Raw genomic sequence first — 21,039 nt, 5'->3', positions numbered from 1 at the left:
ATAAGTTTGCTTTGTTTCCCTGCTCATTCTCTGCAGTTGAAGAAAACACCAAATGACCTTTAAATTTTGTTAAAATATTATTAAGCCCTTTGTTTCCTGATTTTGCTGCAATACCAAGCACTCCCTTCATATAATTCAACCTCCCTAATGGCTATGGATTGAGTTAAGGTCTTCTAAATGCTGCTAATATTGTGTGCCAATGTTTTGCTATCCTTAGCAGAAAACGATTGTCCCAAATTCGCCTTTATGCACAGTGTGCCTCCAAGAACAGCATCCTAGCTCCCGAAATCCTCCTGCCTTTCATTTAATTCTGTTTTGGTTCATATGTAAATGCAACCCTCTCCATTATCTCTTGTTTCGATTAATCAGTCCAGGAGGCTAAAATTAAATTACCAGGATAAATTCAGTCTAGTGGTCACCTGGTCAGGTGTTTGCCGGTTTAGCAACTCTACTGCCTCTCCATGTGTTCCTAATGGCCCTATCTCCATTGTTGTCTTAACACTCACACCTCTCAGTAGGGCTTTTTTTCAGTGTCAGCATGCCAGCAATGGTACGTAGGTGCTGCAGACCATCATTTACCTTTCCCTTACCTTCCCCACCCCGACCTGACCACAGTGATCCATGCGACGGTCACCTCCAGGCTTGACTACTGTAATTCGCTCTACACGGGGCTGCCCTTGAAGCTGTCCCAGAAACTCCAGCGGGTGCAGAATGCTGCAGCGAGGCTCCTCCCGGGGTCTCTGCCATGGAAGCATATTCACCCAGTACTTTTCCAGCTGCACTGGCTCCCGGTGGAGTACAGGGTCAGATTTAAGGTGCTGCTTTTGACCTTTAAAGCCTTTCACGGCCTAGGACCCTCGTACCTACGGGACCGCCTCTCCCAGTATGCCCCACAGAGAGCCTCAAGGTCCATAAATAACAACACCCTAGAGGTCCCTGGCCCTAAGAAAGTTAGATTAGCCTCAACCAGAGCCAGGGCCTTTTCAACACTGGCTCCGGCCTGGTGGAACACTCTGCCTCATGAGACCAGGACCCTGCAGGATCTGATTTCTTTCCGCAGGGCCTGTAAGACAGAGTTGTTCCGCCTGGCCTTTGGCTCAGAGCCAATTTGATTCCCTCCCCCTCTTTCTTTTTCCTTTCTCCTCCTGCGATGAGGCTGCATTTTAATATTTTAATGTTTCAATATTTTAATGTTGTATTTTAATCTTGTTTTTAAGTTGTATTCATTCAACTTGTTTTTATTATTGCTTGTTAGCCGCCCTGAGCCCGGCCTTGGCTGGGGAGGGCGGGGTATAAATAAATATTATTATTATTATTATTATTATTATTATTATTATTATTATTTAGCGTTCGAAAAGTCCCAGCATTAGAGAGGCCTCATGTGCCAATCTTGTGGTCTCCCAGCTGTCGCTGTGCTTTGGAATATTACATCAGGTTCATCATTTTAAAAGAAAACAAAGAAGTGGAACTTCAATCATCTGTTAATAATATATCAGCACCCTGTAAAAGGCGCAGAAAAATACTATAAAACGCTTCTGCTTAGCTATCACTGATGTAATATGTTTATAGGATAACTTTTGGTATTTTTTTTCTCCAGCGTGGATGTTTGAGCTTGCACAAAAAACACGAGAGCAGTACTTTAATACAAAAACATTTTGGAACACCTGCGTGGCATAAATCACTCCTTCAGCCTCCGAATTATAAATATTAGCTTATATGCAAAGTTTTCTTGCTTCTTGGTTGAGATTTAATCAAGATGTTCTGGCTCTGGTGAAAAATAGTCTTTTCCGTTAAGTCATCTTTATTTCTCGTAATGAAGATGTATCCGTAGTGTTGCTACTCCAGCCAAAAGCTATTTGCAGTCTTGCTGTTTGTTTATACAGTTGAACACATGGTTCCTCACCTAAATAATTTACTTGTAAAATGTATTTCCATGCATATGTTGCTAGTAAAGTAGGAATATCCAAGCACTGCCAAAGCAGCCTTCTCTAGAAGTTTAATTAAAGTGTTGCTTGAGTTTCACCAAGTTAAGGCCGGTTCACATGTGAATGTACTTCACTTGATGACTCTTAGTACAAACTGTTCCCCACTGAAAAGCATTGGGATGGATCCAGACTTCACCATCTGCAGATGGAAGGGGTTTTTTTTTCCTGCCCACAGAAGACTTTTGACCTAGCAGAAGAATCTCACTGCCAGATCAGGAGGAGGTATCATTTGATACTTCCCTCTCCCCCACTGTCCCCACAGTATGAATTCATATAATCATAGAATTTGTAGAATTAGAAGATACTTTGCGGGTTATCTTATCCAACCCCATGCATTGCAGGAATCTCAACTGAAGCATCCATGACAGATGGCCATTCAGCCTCTGCTTAAAAACCTCCATGGAATAAGAGTTCACCAACTCTTGTGGAAGTCCATTCCACTCTTACCGTTAGAAAGTTCTTCCTGATGTTTAGTTGGAATCTCATTGTGATTTGAATCCATTGGTTTGGGTCCTAGCCTCCAAAGCAAGAGAAAACAAGCTTGCTCCATCTTCCATGTGACAGCCCTTTAGATATTTGAAGATCTTATCTCCACTCAGGCCAAACATACCCAGCTCCCACAACCGTTCCTCATAAGGCTTGGTTTCCAGAACATTGATCCATCTTAGTCCCTCCCTCGGAAGATGATGGACTATCCTTCATTGGAGGTTAATGAAGCAGAGGTTTTTAAGCAGAGGTTGGATGATGTCACAGAATCCTAGAGTTGGAAGGGACCACAAGGGTCATCTAGACTAGTGTTTCCAAACTTGGGTCTGCAGCTGTTTTTGGACTACAACTTCCGTCGTCCCTAGCTGGCAAGACCAGTGGTCAGGGACAGTGGGAACTGTTGTCCAAAAACAGCTGGAGACCCAAGTTTGGGAAACACTGCCGTACAGGAATCTCTCACCCAGTGTGAGACTTGAATCCACAATCCTGAGATCAAGCATCGCATGCTCTACCAACTGAGCTAATGCCATTGATGCTTTAGCTGAGAGTCCTGCATAGCAGGGGGTTGGACTAGATGACTTTCAAGGCCCCTTCCAACTCTACAGTTCTATGTTTCTAGCTGATTTAAGGTGTCTTAATGTGCATGCACACAACACAAATGCACACTGAAATCATATAAACAATAACTGGAAAGTTGCAAAATATATTTTAAGAATCTGAACAAAATCCCATCTTTCTGAAAGTAAGAAATGGTGAGTGCCATGGGTCATGTGACTTTAAAAGGTAAAGGGACCCCTGACCATTAGGTCCAGTTGCAGATGACTCTGGGGTTGCGGCGCTCATCTCGCTTTATTGGCCAAGGGAGCCGGCGTACGGCTTCTGGGTCAAGTAGCCAGCATGACTAAGCCGCTTCTGGCAAACCAAAGTCTCTGGGCTCAGCCATAGCTGCAGGCATCTGTAAATGATGCCATTTGGGAGTTCTCTAGCAGAGCATGCTCACATCCTGATCAGGAGAAACAACTGTACACAATTTCTTAAACATACGATCTCTACTTTGATTAAAATGAAGTTACCAGTGCTTCCTTTATAGGTATGAAACCTTAAATTTGTCTTACATTTCGTTAATTTGCAACCAACAATTGAACAAGAACATTTTGCTTCAAGCTGTTGTCATAGTTGTACCTTCCTCATTGTATCTTCCTTCTTTCATTTTCTTGTTTTTTTTAACTGTTATATTTGGGAGTCCCTTTAAACTGAATACATTTGGGCAAAAAGAACCTCCCCCCCCCCCAAGGTCTGTCTATGCATAATCAGTTTGAAAAATGGAATGGCTGAGTCAGGGTGGGGAGTCATAGAGCCATAGAATTGGAGCTGAACTCTGGCTGGGGGATGGGGCGGATCCTTATCTTTCCCACCCACCCCCACAGGAAAAGTTTGACATGTGGACTGAGCCACTGTGATGTCACAGTGATGTCAGGTAACCCTTTTGCATAGTGTTGTGCATGGAAACTGTGGCAACTGGTAGATCGCCAGCCCTTGCAAAGCGCTGTGCATGAAGAAGAAGAGAAGAGTTTGGATTTGATATCCCGCTTTATCACTACCCGAAGGAGTCTCAAAGCGGCTAACATCCTCCTTTCCCTTCCTCCCCCACAACACTCTGTGAGGTGAGTGAGGGTGAGAGACTTCAAAGAAGTGTGACTAGCCCAAGGTCACCCAGCAGCCGCATGTGGAGGAGCAGGGAAGCGAACCCGGTTCCCCAGATTACGAGACTACCGCTCTTAACCACGACACCACACCGGCTCTCTATTCCACACCACACTGGCTCTATATCACATTGGCATGGGGTTTTCATGGTTCTGTTGACCAGCTGGTGATGTGGCATGGCCAAAACAGCAGCACAGGCCAAAATGAGGAGGGCTGGCAGGTCTAATTAGACCTGAGGCCCAGAGATTGCCAATGCTGGGTTGAATGGAACCAAATAATGCTGTTAATTTGAAACCTCTCAATTAAAAAAAAAATTATCTCAAGTATCTTCTACTGGGGTACTAATGAATATCGTTATTCTTTCAGATACTGATGAATACAGGCCACCAGTTTGGAAATCTTATCGTAAGTAGTTGATTCTGTTACTTTTGTCCCTACCCCTGGTGCTGTTCATATTTTTTAAATGGTGGAAATTGTAAGTCTTGAAATTGATAAACACGGTGTATTCAGAATCCCTCTGCTCTGCAGCATCTGAAACCGAGGGGCTTGAAATAGATGATCCTCAGGGTCCCTTCCAACTCTGCAATTCTATGAATGAAACACTATGAATGAAAGTCTATTGTTAGGATACTGGTTCTGAACCTTACTGTACCAAGAAGATCAATGGATGTCACAGATTTTGTTGGTCTATTTCCTTCTATTAAAACCAGTTGAACCAGGGGATATTTTTTCTTTTTTAAAATTTGGTATACTGCAAATTTAGCTGCTATCTTGGGCATTTTGGAAATGAGAGGATTTCATGATATTGCACTTTGCATCTGCTCTCTTGCTGAGGACGAAAAAAAGCCCTTTAGAAAAATCCCCAAATCTGCTTCTGACCAGGTGTCTGATTTAGAAGTGGGGGGAACCTTCATTAAACTGTTTGCTCTCTGTTTTAAATCTACACATAAATTTGTGTGCGCATCAGAAAGTGAGCGGAGGAAGGCAAAAACCTTCACAAACCTAGACCCTGAAAAGATGCTGGATTGGACAATCACCTTTCACAATCCCAGGCTTACGATAGGAAAGTTGGCTTTATTTGTTCCTAGAATTCTGTGTGCCTAGTGTTTGTTTATGTATTCCTTTAAGACCCAAAGTTGAAACAAGAGATAGCACCATATTACCGTATATATTCGAATCTAATGCACACTTTTTGCGGCCAAATTGCGAAAATTAAGGTGTGAATCAGACTTAATGGTGTGTTTACATTTGCCAGCGAATACCTTTTTTGGTTTCAAAGGTTCTGAAAATTGAGGTGCATATTAGATTCGATGGTGCATTAGACTCGAGTAAATATGGTAGTTCTCAGTATCTCTCATTGATATATATATATATATATATATATATATATATGTGTGTGTGTGTGTGTGTGTGTGTATATATATATATATATATATATATATATATATATATATATATATATGGAGAGAGAGAGAATTAGGAGGTTCTTGTGGTGATATAATATCTGTAATGTGTTTTTACTCTAGGGCTTCTGTCCCTGCTACTGAGTAGCTGGACCAACAGGACTTATCTGTCATTATTAGTGTTTCATGTTCAGTGTCCCACCATGATTTAAATCTGTTCTGCATTGAAATTAATGTCAACCTTCATTTCATTTCATTTGTGCCCAGGCTTTGACTTCAGAGCCTCGAAGGAACCGTAGTACCTTTAAGAGTCCCCTGCCCCACAGCTGCTGCCGCATAATCACTATTGTCAGAACCTTTGTCTGCTCCAGAGCCTTTTAAGTGTCCCACAGTGCAGCTTTCGAGTCATAACTTATTATATCAGTCACTTGTCATATGCCAAGCCAGTCACTTAATATAAAACCATTAACACACAAAGTGACTCGAAGCAGGCTTTTTGTCTTCAAGCTGATGATTAAAGGATAAAATTGGCACTCATTGTGTCGCTTATATTAAACATCGTTAATCACAACAACCATACATCCAGCAACTTGTCACCATGAAATGCATGTGTGTTGTCGCCCGTTGCAAATAACAATAATAAATCGCTGCAAAATAACCTTTTGCAAGGAAAGTGAAGCTTTTGTCCTTTTTTGTTTATGGTTCAACCAAAATATGCAATTCTGTCGAATGTTTCCAATGTGCTCAGTTACCTTTCCTTGAGAATCCAAAGAGAGTTGTTGGGTGCTAACCTATAGTGTCCAGGACAGGATATCTGAAACAGCTTTCAGCATAACAGAGCTAAGCCATGGTTTTAACTTCTGCCTCTCTCCTCCTCAGTCACGTTGTTGTCTGGATCAACTCTAATATCATTGCAACCAGTCTTGGGGAATGAGGTGGGAGGCGATAACAGGTGGCTGGAGTGGGAGGAGGAAATCGGCAAAGGTTGCCTCGCCCCTCCCTTTGCCAGCAGAATCCCTCCCTTGGATCAAAAGTCTTCCATGGATGAAAATCTGCCTCCAGCTTACCACGTTGCTGTTTAGCTACTGCTGACATGTAGTTGGTATATTGTATACTTTTAGTTTCCCATGTATTGAATGCCCCTTCGAACATAGTCGATGTGGCATACAAAGGAACCGACTGACCGTTGGCATAGACAGATGTCCAGTTGTCAAATATGCCTATTTCATTAATACCAACAAACAGAAATGCTAAAGTGTTTACCTCCTTGCAGTCTTAAGCATAAAAATGAAATCCATTTTTCCTCTGCCTTTTCCTAGTGTATCAGTTGCAACAAGAAGCTCCCCACCCTAGAAGGATTACCTGCACATCTGAGGTGGGTTTACTGTGAAAGCTAAATGTAATTGAAGGCTTTTTAAAATACTGAATGTTGTTGCTTAGTTTAGTTCTGGCAAACCTCCACGACCAGGCACAGCCCACCACTGCCTTCCCTGGACCTCCTTGAATATATTTTCCCTGTGGCCACTGTTTTAATTTCCCACAATGATGTTCCTAACCCTTATTATTATTATTATTATTATTATTATTATTATTATTATTATTTATAAGCCAATTACCCTTAGTCCCTCTTTCCCAGTCTCACCACTACATGATGGAAGCTTTAGCTGGTTTCCTTTGAGCCAGGCTTGTAGGCAGTTCTCTGCCTGAACATGGCTAGGAAATCATGCTGTTAATATTCCAATTAATATATAAAAGCCCTTATTGCAGCCCTCTTAGAGACCATACTAGGTGTGATTCTCAATACATCATTAGCAACCATGTCTCTGTTCTCTGAAAGATTTAATACCAAGAAAAGAGCAGGAAGTCATTTTTCAACTGGGACCACAGCATGCAGGGAGGGGAAGGTTAAATCTTTCTTCCTCTGCCATGACACCCATGAGAATCACCTCCGCTCAGCTGGTACTATTCCTGTTTTGTTTAGTCCTCATTTGCACTTAGGGTGAGGGCAGTCCTATGTTGTTGTTGTTGTTTAGTAATTTAGTCGTGTCCGACTCTTCGTGACCCCATGGACCAGAGCACGCCAGGCACTCCTGTCTTCCACTGCCTCCCGCAGTTTGGTCAAACTCATGCTGGTAGCTTCGAGAACACTATCCAACCATCTCGTCCTCTGTCCTCCCCTTCTCCTTGTGCCCTCCATCTTTCCCAACATCAGAGTCTTTTCCAGGGAGTCGTCTCTTCTCATGAGGTGGCCAAAGTATTGGATCTGTCCTTCCAGTGAGCACTCAGGGCTGATTTCCTTCAGAATGGATAGGTTTAATCCTCTTGCAGTCCATGGGACTCTCAAGAGTCTCCTCCAGCACCATAATTTAAAAGCATCAATTCTTTGGCAATCAGCCTTCTTTATAGTCCAGCTCTCACTTCCATACATCACTACTGGGAAAACCATAGCTTTAACTATACAGACCTTTGTCAGCAAGGTGATGTCTCTGCTTTTTTTAAGATCTTTGGGCTTTTTTTCTCAGCCGGAGCTCAGCTCTGGCACCTCTCAGGTGGGTGCCATTGCCATTCTAAGGCGACAAGGGAGAAATTCATGGTGAGCGCCAGCATCTCTTTTTCTATGAAAACAGCACTGTGCAGTTAAACTAAAAATGGTCATTGTTATGATTTGCATCATCATGCCTGACCACCCTTGACCTGTCCATCTTGTTACATCAGGCACTTATTTCTGATTTGCTGGATTTTTTTGCTTGATAGCCAATAATTAATTGTTTGTAAGGGGTGAAAGGAGGGAGAGGGAGAACGAGTGCAGGACTCACTGGATAAAAACCAGCAAGCAAACCAACCAGTTGTCAACCATTTGTCAATCAGACCTTCCTTTCCAGACATTGGGGCACTATCTGATGACCAAAATGTGTCCTGCAAAAGTAAGCCACGCACATAAACAGGGTTTCATGCTTGGATCATCCTCAGGGACTAGTTCTCATTGTACATCAGGGTGTGCAGTGGATGATGAACACGTTGCTTTCAGCCCCGGCAGCCCTGATTTCTTGTTCGCTGATTCCAGGTCTCTCCCCTGGTTGCCTTCAGTAGACATGATCAGTGCTGCCTAATCTCTTTGGCAGAGGGAGAATATGTTGGTCTGGTTTTCTCTCTCATCTTACTGGACAAAGCTGAACTTGCCCACCTATTCAAGGTTACAAACCTGGTAGCTCCAATCACCACGTCAGGAGCTTTTTTATGTTTTTAGGCAAACAGTTTTATCTGTTCCTCAGCCAGCTCTGCTGGATCACAGCGCAACATCAATTTCAATTTTTAATATGCTACGGCGTGAAATTTGACTTGTTATAATGCAGCCACAAAACACCATTCATGCTAAATAGGCGCTGAAAATGATTAAAGTTTTAAATTTTATTGCAACACTTTCATCATGTACCCAAGGGGAGAGGAAATTAATCTTCGAAATGTGTTTGTCATTTTGACATAGCCTTAAATACAGGGGAGCACAGTACTGTCATGGCCTTAATAGCTTATACCGCTTAGATCACAAACAGGATTAATTTACTGAATTAAATAGGAGTTTCTTTGTGCTGTTCTCTTTCATATGCCAGTTGCAATTCTTCCAAATGTGCTGTAAAGCTCTAGGATGGAAAAAAATAAGGCTCCAATGGGCGAGAAGTGGTCCACGTTTTCAAAGAAAACTACAGTTTCTGCCAATATTGATTTGGCAGGCATTTTAATTATTTATCTAGCTAATGCTGATTCCTGTTCATGAAGATAAGTAGTGATCAGGATAAATTAAGGTTTTGCTCTCTAGCCTATTAATGAGTGCCCTGGTAAGAATTTTCTCTTGCACGGCTGCAAACGTGTACAACACAGTTCCCTTTCTCTTGTCTGACATTGGGATTTTAGTAGCGCTCTTAACAGACATTTCACTTCATTGGAACAGCCCAGTTGGTTTCATGAGAGTCAAACGTCATCTGTATGGCCACAGGTTTCCTATCCTTGCCAAAGCTGTATGCACCTCGAAATCTCTCCCAGAAAAACGTATCATAAAATCAGCAATAGCACCAGTCAACGGCAAAAGCCCTAACCAGTTCATCAGCAATAACATCAAGGGGTCTGAACCCTGGTCTTTCCTTCTTCTCCAAATGAGGCCCAGACGCTTAGCATTATGGCTGATGTTCTGATGGGCATTGCACAGACACAGACGTAGCTCCTGAGAAGACGCACAGACAGGCTACTGCATATTGCTGAATAACATAGCAAATCCATTCCACGTATATGTGCCGCCTACTTTCCTAACCTTTTAAAAGCATTTCATTAACTTTTCTTTCAGTAGCAACAGTAGTAAGGGGCATAGCAATCTCGCGTCCAATTAAAAAGCAATTTTATTGCTTTTGCATGGTTCTTTTTTGGTTGCTGTACACTGTTTTGCGAGAGGGCAGCATAGAAATGCTTCCATAGATAAAATAATAATAAAGCTAAAGAAATGGCCGTCAAAACAACCATATTCCAGAATGTGCCCCCAATATCCTTTCTCGTTAGACTACTTTTTGGAATGTGATGCCGATAACAACGACTAGTGTAACCGTTCAACTGAGATCATTCTGAAAGAAATCGTAACTTTTCTTTCCAACTAGGAATTTAGAGGGATTTGTTGGAACCCCACCAAAAGGGACGCGGGTGGCGCTGTGGGTTAAACCACAGAGCCTAGGACTTGCCGATCAGAAGGTCGGCGGTTCGAATCCCTGCAATGGGGTGAGCACCCGTTGCTCGGTCCCTGCTCCTGCCAACCTAGCAGTTTGAAAGCATGTCAAAGTGCAAGTCGATAAATAGGTACCGCTCCAGCGGGAAGGTAAACAGCGTTTCCGTGCGCTGCTCTGGTTCTCCAGAAGCGGCTTAGTCATGCTGGCCACATGACCCGGAAGCTGTACACCGGCTCCCTTGGCCAATAAAGAGAGATGAGCGCTGCAACCCCAGAGTCAGTCATGACTGGACCTAATGGTCAGGGGTCCCTTTACCCTTACCTAACCCCAAAAGCATACTGATACTGGCGGTGCGGACTGATGAAGGATCATTTCTGACATGATGAGAAGACCAACCAAAAAGTAGAGATGTGAGAAGGACAACATAACGTGCGGCAAGGAGCGTTGTCTGTTCAGGGCTGCCTCTTGGCTAGGGTTAAGCCATTTGTAAGCCTTTACAAATATCACTTCTGTTTACTTGACCTTATTATCAGAGTGTGTTCAGATATTTCCCCAGGTCATTCGGAAAAGAAAGTGTTGTGCTTAGGGGAGTCAGGACTGTGAGCCTTCTTTTGAGCGACACCGACATCAATATAGAGAGGCTTTAAATCAAATATATCTTAATACTCTCAAGTATCAATCCAATTACATTGGGTTTTTTTACAGTGCTATGTTTACACTGAAGCAGAGGGGTAATTTTATAGGAAACAGATGATACGAGTTTTTACTGACCATATCTCCAACTGATTTAATACCCCCCAATTGTAATATGAACTTTCAAGGCTTTTTATTATTCTTTTTTTAAGAAAAAAGCCTGATTCTTTATTACTGTCGTTCCCTTGCTGCATGTTTGTTCATGTGGCTTACTCACACATGTAAGATGTCCTTTGCTGTCACAGCTTGGCATCTTGCCATGGAGTTAAAATAATCTTAAATGAAAAGATATCAAGCGAACCAGATGATTGAATTAATTAATATCCCCCCCCCCACTTCTTGTTGTATAGTAAAGCTTCATGCTAATATAACCCTAATTACCAGCAAGCCTGAGTGAACAGTATCCACAAACAACCTTGTCCTAAGCAGCCCTTTACACTGCTGCTGGGTGATTTTCCTGGTAAATAAGTTCCTGGAGATATTTTTGACATCCTAAGGGGTTTTCCTTTCCTCTCCACTCTTTTTTTTTATGTTTTCCGTGCATCTCCTCTATTTGTTCCCTGGAATTAACAGCTTGTAGGTAGGCTTTTGCACATTGGCCTGCAGGAACTAGAGGAAAAACCTAGTTTGTTTGTTTATATACTGCTTAATTGTGTTAAGGAGACACAGGTGGCGCTGTGGTCTAAACCACTGAGCCTAGGGCTGGCCAATTGGAAGGTCGGCGGTTCAAATCCCTGCGACGGGGTGAGCTCCCGTTGCGCGGTCCCTGCTCCTGCCAACCTAGCAGTTCGAAAGCACGTCAAAGTGCAAGTAGATAAATAGGTACCGCTCCGGTGGGAAGGTAAACGGCGTTTCTGTGCACTGCTCTGGTTTTGCCAGAAGCAGCTTAGTCATGCTGGCCACATGACCTGGGAAAACTGTCTGTGGACAAACGTCGGCTCCCTTGGCCACTAAAGCAAGATGTGCAGCGCAACCCCAGAGTCGTTCGCGACTTGACTTAACTGTCAGGGGTCCTTTACCTTTTTAAAATTGTGATAAAATCTCAAACCGGTTTGCAAAAAGGATAAAGCAATAAAATTAGCAGTAAAAACAGTTAAGAACATGGATTTTTTTTTAAAAAAACTTAAGACCAACAATAAGCTAAAAAAAAACCCAGCAGCTTCTACATGTCTGGATTAACAGAAATGTTTTAACAGATATCGAAAAGAGTCGGGGAGATCCAAAATATGAGAGCGTCCACACTGCAAGATGGATTTCTTACAAGAGCAGAATGAGTATTATGTGCCAAACTACCCCTGTGCTAGACCAATTTGGTTCTCAGTTTCAAATCATAAATGAGAGGCTTATCATCGAGCAAGATTTTCGGCCAGAGTCATGGAACTCAGCTGCTGTTGAGTTACTTTTTGGGGTGGGGGAACCACGTACACACATCTCCTACAAGCTGCATCCCAACACACGGATGTGCCCCCTCCCCATGTCCCCTTCCCTCATTCTTACTTATTTGGGACCCAGGCACATACATTGCTTCTAGAATTCTAGGCACCGTGTATGTGAATATTGGATCTATGGGCTACCAATAAAACGAGGCTGCATTTTAAGATGGCTGCCAAATGCTTGAAGCTGGGTTTTGAGCTCTAAGGCAAGTTTCTGCTCTATAACCAACCCTTAGCATTCGTTTTTATCCCCTCTGTAATGGTTTTAGGGGTTGCTCGTGCGTAAGTTACCGCCACTCTAGGCTAGGTTGCCTGATTAAACCTTTTCTGTCTGGACAGCCATTCACTTCGTGGCTGTTCAGTCGCTAGCAGAATCCGTCAGTGGGCATTTCTTGAACTTCTTCCAGCAAAGAAGTTCTTTGACGCCAAGTCTACGCCTACTTTCCCTGCGCGGAAGTCTTCTGCGCAGGGTGGGTGTGGGTAGCGGAGGACCCGTGCTCTCCCCGCTGGTCTCCGGCGAGGAGTCCTGGAGCCCCCTCGCCGATTCCCCCATCTGCCCCCCTTTATCCCTGGTGTTACACTGATTTCCTTCCCCAGCTGATGAGCTGCCTCTCTCCCTGCTGGGCCCTTCTCCAGCATCGCTTGGGAGCCTTGCCTCCACCTCTGGCTCCAATGTCAGTTCCCTGACACTCTCTTCCCTTTAATTTCTTAACTCCTTTTAGTGCTTCGTTTTGTTGTTTTAATTTATTGTTTTATCTCATTGCTTTATTGTTCTAACTCCCCTAAACTGTGAGGCTGCATGAAGCTGGGCTGGGCTGAGCACTTTGCTAGGCAGTGCCAAACGCAAGGTCAAGCCAAAGTTTACAAGATACTAGTTATAAATTAAGGAAGAGAAACATCTTGATTATCAGAACTGTTGAGGAGCGAGCCCAGGTGGCAGCTGCAGAGAGTATCAGTTGCTAAGGGGAAACAGCGAGAGAGAAAACCATTGTCACCATGCGGGCTTCCTGGAGACATCTGGTTGAAACAGGATGTTAGGCTATGTGATCAAGCGGATATCCTTAGCTATTTAATATGGGTGACATTGGAGGGCGAGGTCTCCTTTGCTTGCAGAAGGGACTGAGATCAATTCCCTGGAAGAGTTACTGGCGGGATGCTGTTCTTGCTGATTCTTCCTTCAGCACCCTGGTTGCCACACTCTTCTGATTTTTGGGAGGTAGAATGGGTTGTATTGAGGAGGAGGAATAAGTGAAAATCGCACACTTTTCTCCAGCCATGTCTTGTGAGCGGAGTCCTACTCATGGGAACTTTGGTTCCCAACCCATTTGCTTTTGTATTCTGCATTGGTCTATTGGGTGGGGGCCTCCTGGGCTGTGTGACTTCCATATAGCCATACAGTGGTACCTTGGGTTACATACGCTTCAGGTTACATACGCTTCAGGTTACAGACTCTGCTAATCCAGAAATAATACCTCGGGTTAAGAACTTTGCTTCAGGATGAGAACAGAAATCGCGCGGCAGCAGCGGGAGGCCCCATTAGCTAAAGTGGTGCTTCAGGTTAAGAACAATTTCAGGTTAAGAACTGACCTCCAGAACGAATTAAGTACGTAACCAGAGGTACCACTGTATTCAGCTGTGGTCTCCAAACTTGGGTGTCCAGTTGTTTTTTTGAACTACAATTCCCACCATCCCTGACCACTGGTTCTGCTAGCTAGGGATGATGGGAGTTGTAGTCCAACCACAGCTAGAGACCCAAGTTTGGGGAACCCTGACCTGGAACATACATTTTAAGTTGGATACCACAACATTTAGTCATGAAAATCTCTTAGCTTATTAAAAGGGCCACTTCACAACTTATTTCATGTGGAAATCAGCTGCATATGTGAAATTTTGCCATTTCTACCAGCAAGCCACACCTTTCCCAAACTTGGGTCTCTAGCTGTGGTTGGACTACAACTCCCATCATCCCTAGCTAGCAGGACCAGTGGTCAGGGATGATGGGAATTGTAGTTCAAAAAAACAACTGGACACCCAAGTTTGGGAAACCCTGTTCTAGGTAAGCAAAAAAGATCTAGAAATGATAAACAGTATTTGTGTCTTTTGTCTATTAGCTGTTGTTCAGTTAATTACAGGATAAACCGTGCATTAAGGGAGAACACGAACTGTTTACGTATTCTGTATTGTTCTGGTAAAATGATGTTACTTTTTTTCTTTTTCAATAGGTAGAGAACAGACCGAAGTACTATGGACGAGAGTAAGTAATGCAGCGTGCTCTGAATTTTTTGCCTTAAGCTCAGGGCGGTCTAATAGAGCAAAAATACCAAAACTTTGCCCAATGGCTACTCTGCATGTTCTCAATGGGTTCGTAAAACATCTCAATTTGTCTTCGAGGATACAGAGATGAGATTATTTTGCAATTCACTGGTGGTTTCAACAACATAGGCAGTTTTACTCGACCATGAATAGGTCACATAAGGAAATGTTGACATGCACGTCTTCAGTAGTCAGGTCAGATTTCTCTGCAAATCTGACGACAGGCTAGCAGTTTTGTATTTCAAAGTGCTTTACTTCATATTCCTGCTTCCATTTGGCAGAATTGTTGGCAATAAAATAAAATGTGTGAGTTATTTTTCTTTTTTCCTTTTATTTAAGGAGGGTGGGGAGCAAAATCACACTAGAGCCCTCGTCTGTCTTTCTTCTTCTTCTTTTTTTTAGAGTGGCTATGGAAATTTATAGCCAATTTTCATCTTTCCCCATACAATGAAATTGGGAAGTAGATTACAAGCAATCACATCATAGGAGAATTTTGATATATGTATTTTTCAGCAGTTGAAAAATCTTCAGTCACCTTTTATTTCATTCACACATTTTGTTCAGGGGTATTTTTGTTTGTTAACTCAAAATTTATAGTTTGTTCCTCTTGGAATTCATGGGTTCACAACCATCCATTTGGTGTTCATCTCGACGCCTTTATATTGAAGTAATTTACAGTTCCGTGGCTGGAAATAAAGTATCTTCAGAGCAGTTTAAAGTTGCCAAAGTGAATTAATGGACTTCAACATTCTTGTTGGACTTGTAAATTTGCAAGTGAAGATCATTTGAGTTGTCAACAAAGCCAAGTAACATGGAATTCAAAGCTATGGAGCTATAATGTCAGCAACTTAGGGCGAGTTTGTACAACTAGTAAAATCAAGCTGGAAAGATTTTCTTCAGGTTATAGATCAGCTTGTGCAAGTAGGAGGCTACATACTGGTGACTGGGAGCAGCTGCCGAGACCACATAACACCGGTCTTGAAAGACCTGCATTGGCTCCCAGTATGTTTCTGAGCACAATTCAAAGTATTGGTGCTGACCTTTAAAGCCCTAAACGGCCTCGGCCTAGTATACCTGAAGGAGCATCTCCACCCCCATCGTTCACCCCGGACACTGAGGGCCTCCTCTGAGGGCCTTCTGGCGGTTCCCTCACTGCAATAAGCAAAGTTATAGGGAACCAGGTAAAGGGCCTTCTCGGTAGTGGCACCCGCCTTGTGGAATGCCCTCCCATCAGATGTCAAAGAAATAAACAACTACAGTGGTACCTCGGGTTAAGTACTTAATTCATTCCAGAGCTCCGTTCTTAACCTGAAACTGTTCTTAACCTGAAGCACCACTTTAGCTAATGGGGCCTCCCGCTGCTGCCGCGTCACCGGAGCACGATTTCTGTTCTCATCCTGAAGCAAAGTTCTTAACCTGAGGTACTATTTCTGGGTTCGCGGAGTCTGTAACCTGAAGCGTATGTAACCCGAGGTACCACTGTATCTGATGTTTAGAAGACATCTGAAGGCAGCCCTGTTTAGGGAAGTTTTTAATGTCTGATGTTTTAATGTATTTTTAATCTTTTGTTGGAAGCCGCCCAAAGTGGCTAGGGAAACCCAGCCAGATGGGTGAGGTATAAATTGTTGTTGTTGTTGTTGTTGTACTACTTCAGTTGGGACTCCCAAAGTAGACTTCTTGTGCATGGGAAATAGTATATCAGAAGGTGTGCTAGTGACATAGCTAAATATCACCTGCAGAGCGTTATGGCAGAGGAAAAGTTTGGATCAGGGCCTAGCTATACTAAACTTCCCATTCTTTATATTTTTGCCCTTTGTATGTACAATGCTTTTCGTTAAAGACATTTTCTCTTACAGAATTTCATTGTCATTTCTTATATGGCTTTTACAGTGGTACCTTGGTTCTCAAACTTAATCCGTTCAGGAAATCCGTTTGAAAATGTTTGAAAACCAAGGCGTGGCTTCTGATTGGTGCAGGTGCCCCAGAAACAATAGCCGACAGCTGCATCAGACGTTCGGCTTCTGAAAAACCTTTGAAAACCGGAACACTTACTTCCAGGTTTTCGGTGTTTGGGAACCAAGGTGTTTGATAACCAAGGCGTTTGAGAACCAAGGTACCACTGTAGTGGTGTACTTTTGTGCAGTATCTGAGGAGGAAAGCAGATCTCAGTAAAATAACAGCATTGTCTCTTTCTACACCGTAGTTCATTGCAGTATGTACACTGTTGGATGTCAACATTCACATCCCAGACAGATTTTGTGATGGTCAGCACACTCTGCCTTATGCTCCTACTTGCCAGAAATACACGAGTGAACACTGACGATCTCATTGAGGGAACTGTCAGCGTTCACTGGGTGTGCCTCTGAAATTTTGGATGTTCATAATATTCATCTAGGATTGTCAGTGTTCAAATGTGACTATTGACATTTGCCACATACAGCATTCGCTGAATTGATGCTTTCCAGGGTGACTTTCACTGTGATGTGTGTGTTTAGGAAAACAAACTTGCCATGACAATAATGGTACATTATAGTAGAGGTGTTTCCATTGGGTCAATAGACAGAAAGCAAATACATTGGAGGGAGAGATGGGTTGTGCCGATGACTGGGGGAAATGTATGTAAATTATGTATACAGAGATGATTATTCGAATTTAAGATCTGTCCTTAGGGTCTTGGCATGCTGTCAGTCTGGCTCATTGTTCAGAAGGATATGCAACCTTAATGTCAAATGAGAAGCTATGTAAGATAAGATTTACACCTCTCTGTAAATCAAGCTGATAAGTGCTCCTTATGAACAGAATTTACTTGGCCTATAGGGTGGCAGTGTCCCTAGGCTTTATTTATATATAAAAAAAGAAGTTGATAACTAAGAACTACCAGCTGAAAATGATCGAGCCAGCTGCATGCTAAGTAGAGAAATTAACATAACTGTATTCAGGGCTGACTTTGAGTGTGCTGCGTGTTTCTTGAAAGTAAAGGAAGGATGCTATTTTTGTATTTTAAAATGAAAAAGCGCTGAGGGCTTGTGTTTTTCTGGTGAGGGTTTCTCTCGAAACAACTCTTTTATTGTGCTGATGAAGATGGGCTTTGTTTTTCAGGTTCCATGGGAGGATATCGAGAGAAGAAGCAGATCAATTATTGAGCGTAGCAGAGGGAAGTTATCTTATTCGCGAAAGCCAACGGCAACCTGGAACGTACACTTTGGCTTTGAGGTTGGTAATTAATATTTCATTTTGAGGCTATTAGAATATTTATGAATACTCTTGAGGGGAATATTAGGATTAGCTCTTTTCCATTTTTATTTATGAATCTTCTTGAAATAAAGGTTTAACTGAATTATATTTTTGTGGCCTAGTTCTACCTTCAAAGTCCTTTAACTTAACAGGCAATTGAAATATTGGGGCATTGTAAACTTAGAAATGCTTATTTTAAATCTTCTCACTTTACCTCTCTCCCTGTTCTACTTTCGATACTTGTCCTCTCCTGCTATCTCCCTCGCTCTACCAAAAGTTTTAATTGAAAGCTGCTTGAATTGTAAGCAGGGGGGTTTCTTAACACCACCCCTCTTGCATTATTCTGCAGATCACAGTGTGTGTAGGTGATGGTTTTTAAAAAGCACATTTGTAGTGGTTGTTATTTTTAAAGAGAAGAATAACAAATAGGCTGTTCAGTCCATCAGGGTCATCTCTCAATGTATGAGAGCCTTTCAGTGGCTTTTTGATACAGTCTTAATATCTAGACAAAATCATGTCCATCTTGCATGTCTATGGAACAACTTAATAGCACTTTCCATTTGATGCTGCAGCACTAAGCTAGAAGTGCAGGAGTTTACGTCACTCTCACTGCCAACACCACCAGCAGATACAAGATAGTATGGGACATGGGTAGGCAAACTAAGGTCTGGGAGCCGGAGCTGGCCCAATCGCCTTCTAAATCTGGCTCACGGATTTAGCGTGTTTTTACATGAGTAGAATGTGTCCTTTTATTTAAAATGCATCTCTGGGTTATTTGTGGGGCATAGGAATTCGTTCATATTTTTTTTTTCAAAATATAGTCCGGCCCCCCACAAGGTCTGAAGGACAGTGGCTGAAAAAGTTTGCTGACCCCTGGAGAACACACACTGACTCTTGTTCAGGTTCCCAAGGGAGAAGCCTTCCCATTAAGTTTATGGTTTTATTCAGCTGTAATGCAGACGAGTGAGAGGCAAATGAGGACTGGTTTTATCTATACAAAAGTCAGTGTGCATTAAAAGATATAGTTAAGCATCAACCAATTATAGAATAGATAGTGCCATCTTTATAACTGGTCCACTGTGGTCAGTGGACTAGGGGGACTAGGCTAGTCTCTTCAATGTTCCTGGTAAATTAGAGTATTGAAGTATCAAAGCTTGGCACCTCCTTCCCAAAGCCCGGGAAGCTTATGCCAGGCTTAGGGAGGTAGGCACGATGCTGCATGTGTGCAGTGACAGGACATTGCAATGACACTGTTTTTCCATATGAAAAATTTCACCGCACACCTCTGAACTGGTCTAATTTTTGAAAATTTGAAGCCAGAAACCAACTTTATCCAACTTGTTCACCAGTCTAGCTGTTGTACGCTTTTGGCTTGTATAGTCTTCTGTTATGAATAAATCATCTTTGTCATCACTCCCACCCCCACAACTTGAAACTTGCTGTGATGAAACCATTGCTTGCTGACAGAACTGCCATCTTAAATGATCCTCAACCAAATTTTCGAACTTGTCAAAACCCAGTAATGTGAACTTCCTTACACTAAATTGCCTCAACCTTTCATGTACGTATTCTGCCCTTGAAAAAACAAGGCTAATTTGGTTGTCTAATGCAGAGGTCGCCATCGTGGTGCCCTCCAGATACTGTTGGACTACAATTCCCAGTATCCCTGACTGTTGGCCATACTGGCTGGGGCTGATGGGAGCTGGAATTCAACGTCTGCTGGCCACCATGCTGGCTGTGCCTGGTGTTATACAACATTCTTTCTGACGCATAGAAACTACTGTTTCTGTCCTCCCAATCTCTGCAGCCGGAGACACAACTGCAGACACATGAATACAGCTAACATAGACTAGTACAATAGACGACGTGTTCTGCACAAATGGATTTCGGTAATTGTTCTGGATCCTGTTCATAGTTCATTTTTCTTCTTACTGTCTTTCTGAGGTTGAGGATTTCGGGATTTGGTGCATGGTTGGGTTCAAGGCAACTGTCACGTTTTCTATTGGGCTTAGCTGTATTTCCCTGAGCAGAAGCCTCTCGGGTTTGGCTGGGCTCCCTGGTTTATCCAGCCTTTGTGCCAGTTTTAACTGACGCGTTGTCCTCTCCATGAAGTTACTAGCAAATCAAGGAGTGTATCAGTCAGAGACATTCTGGCCATGTGTCAAGATTGTGATCCATGTGGGGAGAGCTTATTAAACACTGGGGAAGAGTTTCTGTGCATTGCAGTACGTAAATGGTTTCAACCTCTGCGTGAACAAATAAGACATAATCAGGGTGGTCTTCCAGTGTTGTGTATAAACCATCTGGGAAGAGGCACTCTCATTCTGCATTCTGTAGCACATCATGCACACTGAGCTGATGGAATTTGGCATCCAACAACATCTGCAGGGTTACTGCTCCGGTGCACTTCTAAAGTTTTGGATTACCAGACATCTACAGCGCACCATTAGAGGAAGGCTTTGCCTAATGATGCTGACTGTATGAACTGATTCTGTTGGAAAGCCTTGCATCTGAGGTCCCAGAAAGGTCTATGATGATCCATTCATATAGGCATGTCATCACTTGATGTCATAGCTGTCCACTACTGTGTGAAGCAACTTTTAAGAGCGCATGGAATTCTTCAGCAGGCAAGTTCATGTGGAAAGGGCTCACTAAGAGTTGGAAGTTTAAAAACCACTGTTGTGGTTATTTCTGATCTTTGCTTCCAGCAAGATCAGTGGATTTTATTGATATTTACCAGAAGTTGGGCTCATTCTGGTATGGTGTACTTTTTAAATGTTGACTGACAAATGTAACCTTGAAGAAAATAAGGCAAATAGATCTCTTACCTTTCTAGGCAAGTACATGGCGACGGTAGAAATTGTTCTGGAGTTTCTCAACAAGGTCTTTGTTGACAGATGGAGAACCTTTCTCAGCAAGGTTACCACACCGTTACAGAATAAATGAGTCACAGGCCTCAGTACCAAGCTTTTGACTCATTTCAATCATTTGAAGCCCTGTATAAACTGGCTATTGTGTTGTGAGCAGGCATCAGCAACAGCCTGTTCCAGCAAATGTGCTTCACTTAGACTGTGCACACATA

General features: G+C 42.7%; 1 protein-coding gene across 3 annotated transcripts in view; it reads left to right on the top strand.

Moving 5' to 3' along the window:
- Window positions 1–21,039, top strand: part of CHN1 (chimerin 1) — a 106,818-nt gene that overhangs the window by 22,246 nt on the left and 63,533 nt on the right. Inside the window, exons 2-5 of one of the 3 annotated variants that reach the window (XM_083631032.1) lie at window positions 4,542–4,580; window positions 6,898–6,953; window positions 14,633–14,664; window positions 17,823–17,936. In XM_083631032.1, coding sequence (XP_083487158.1) covers window positions 4,542–4,580; window positions 6,898–6,953; window positions 14,633–14,664; window positions 17,823–17,936 — 241 coding nt within the window. Of the gene's footprint in view, window positions 1–4,504; window positions 4,581–6,897; window positions 6,954–14,632; window positions 14,665–17,822; window positions 17,937–21,039 lie in introns of those variants that run through there. The other 2 variants (XM_083631031.1, XM_083631030.1) reach the window with 2 other exon arrangements.

Source organism: Podarcis filfolensis, assembly GCF_964270895.1.
Source record: "Podarcis filfolensis genome assembly, chromosome: 1".
Lineage (NCBI taxonomy): Eukaryota > Metazoa > Chordata > Lepidosauria > Squamata > Lacertidae > Podarcis > Podarcis filfolensis.
Note: the sequence above shows the minus strand (reverse complement) of the source record. Positions and strands in the feature narration are given on the sequence as shown.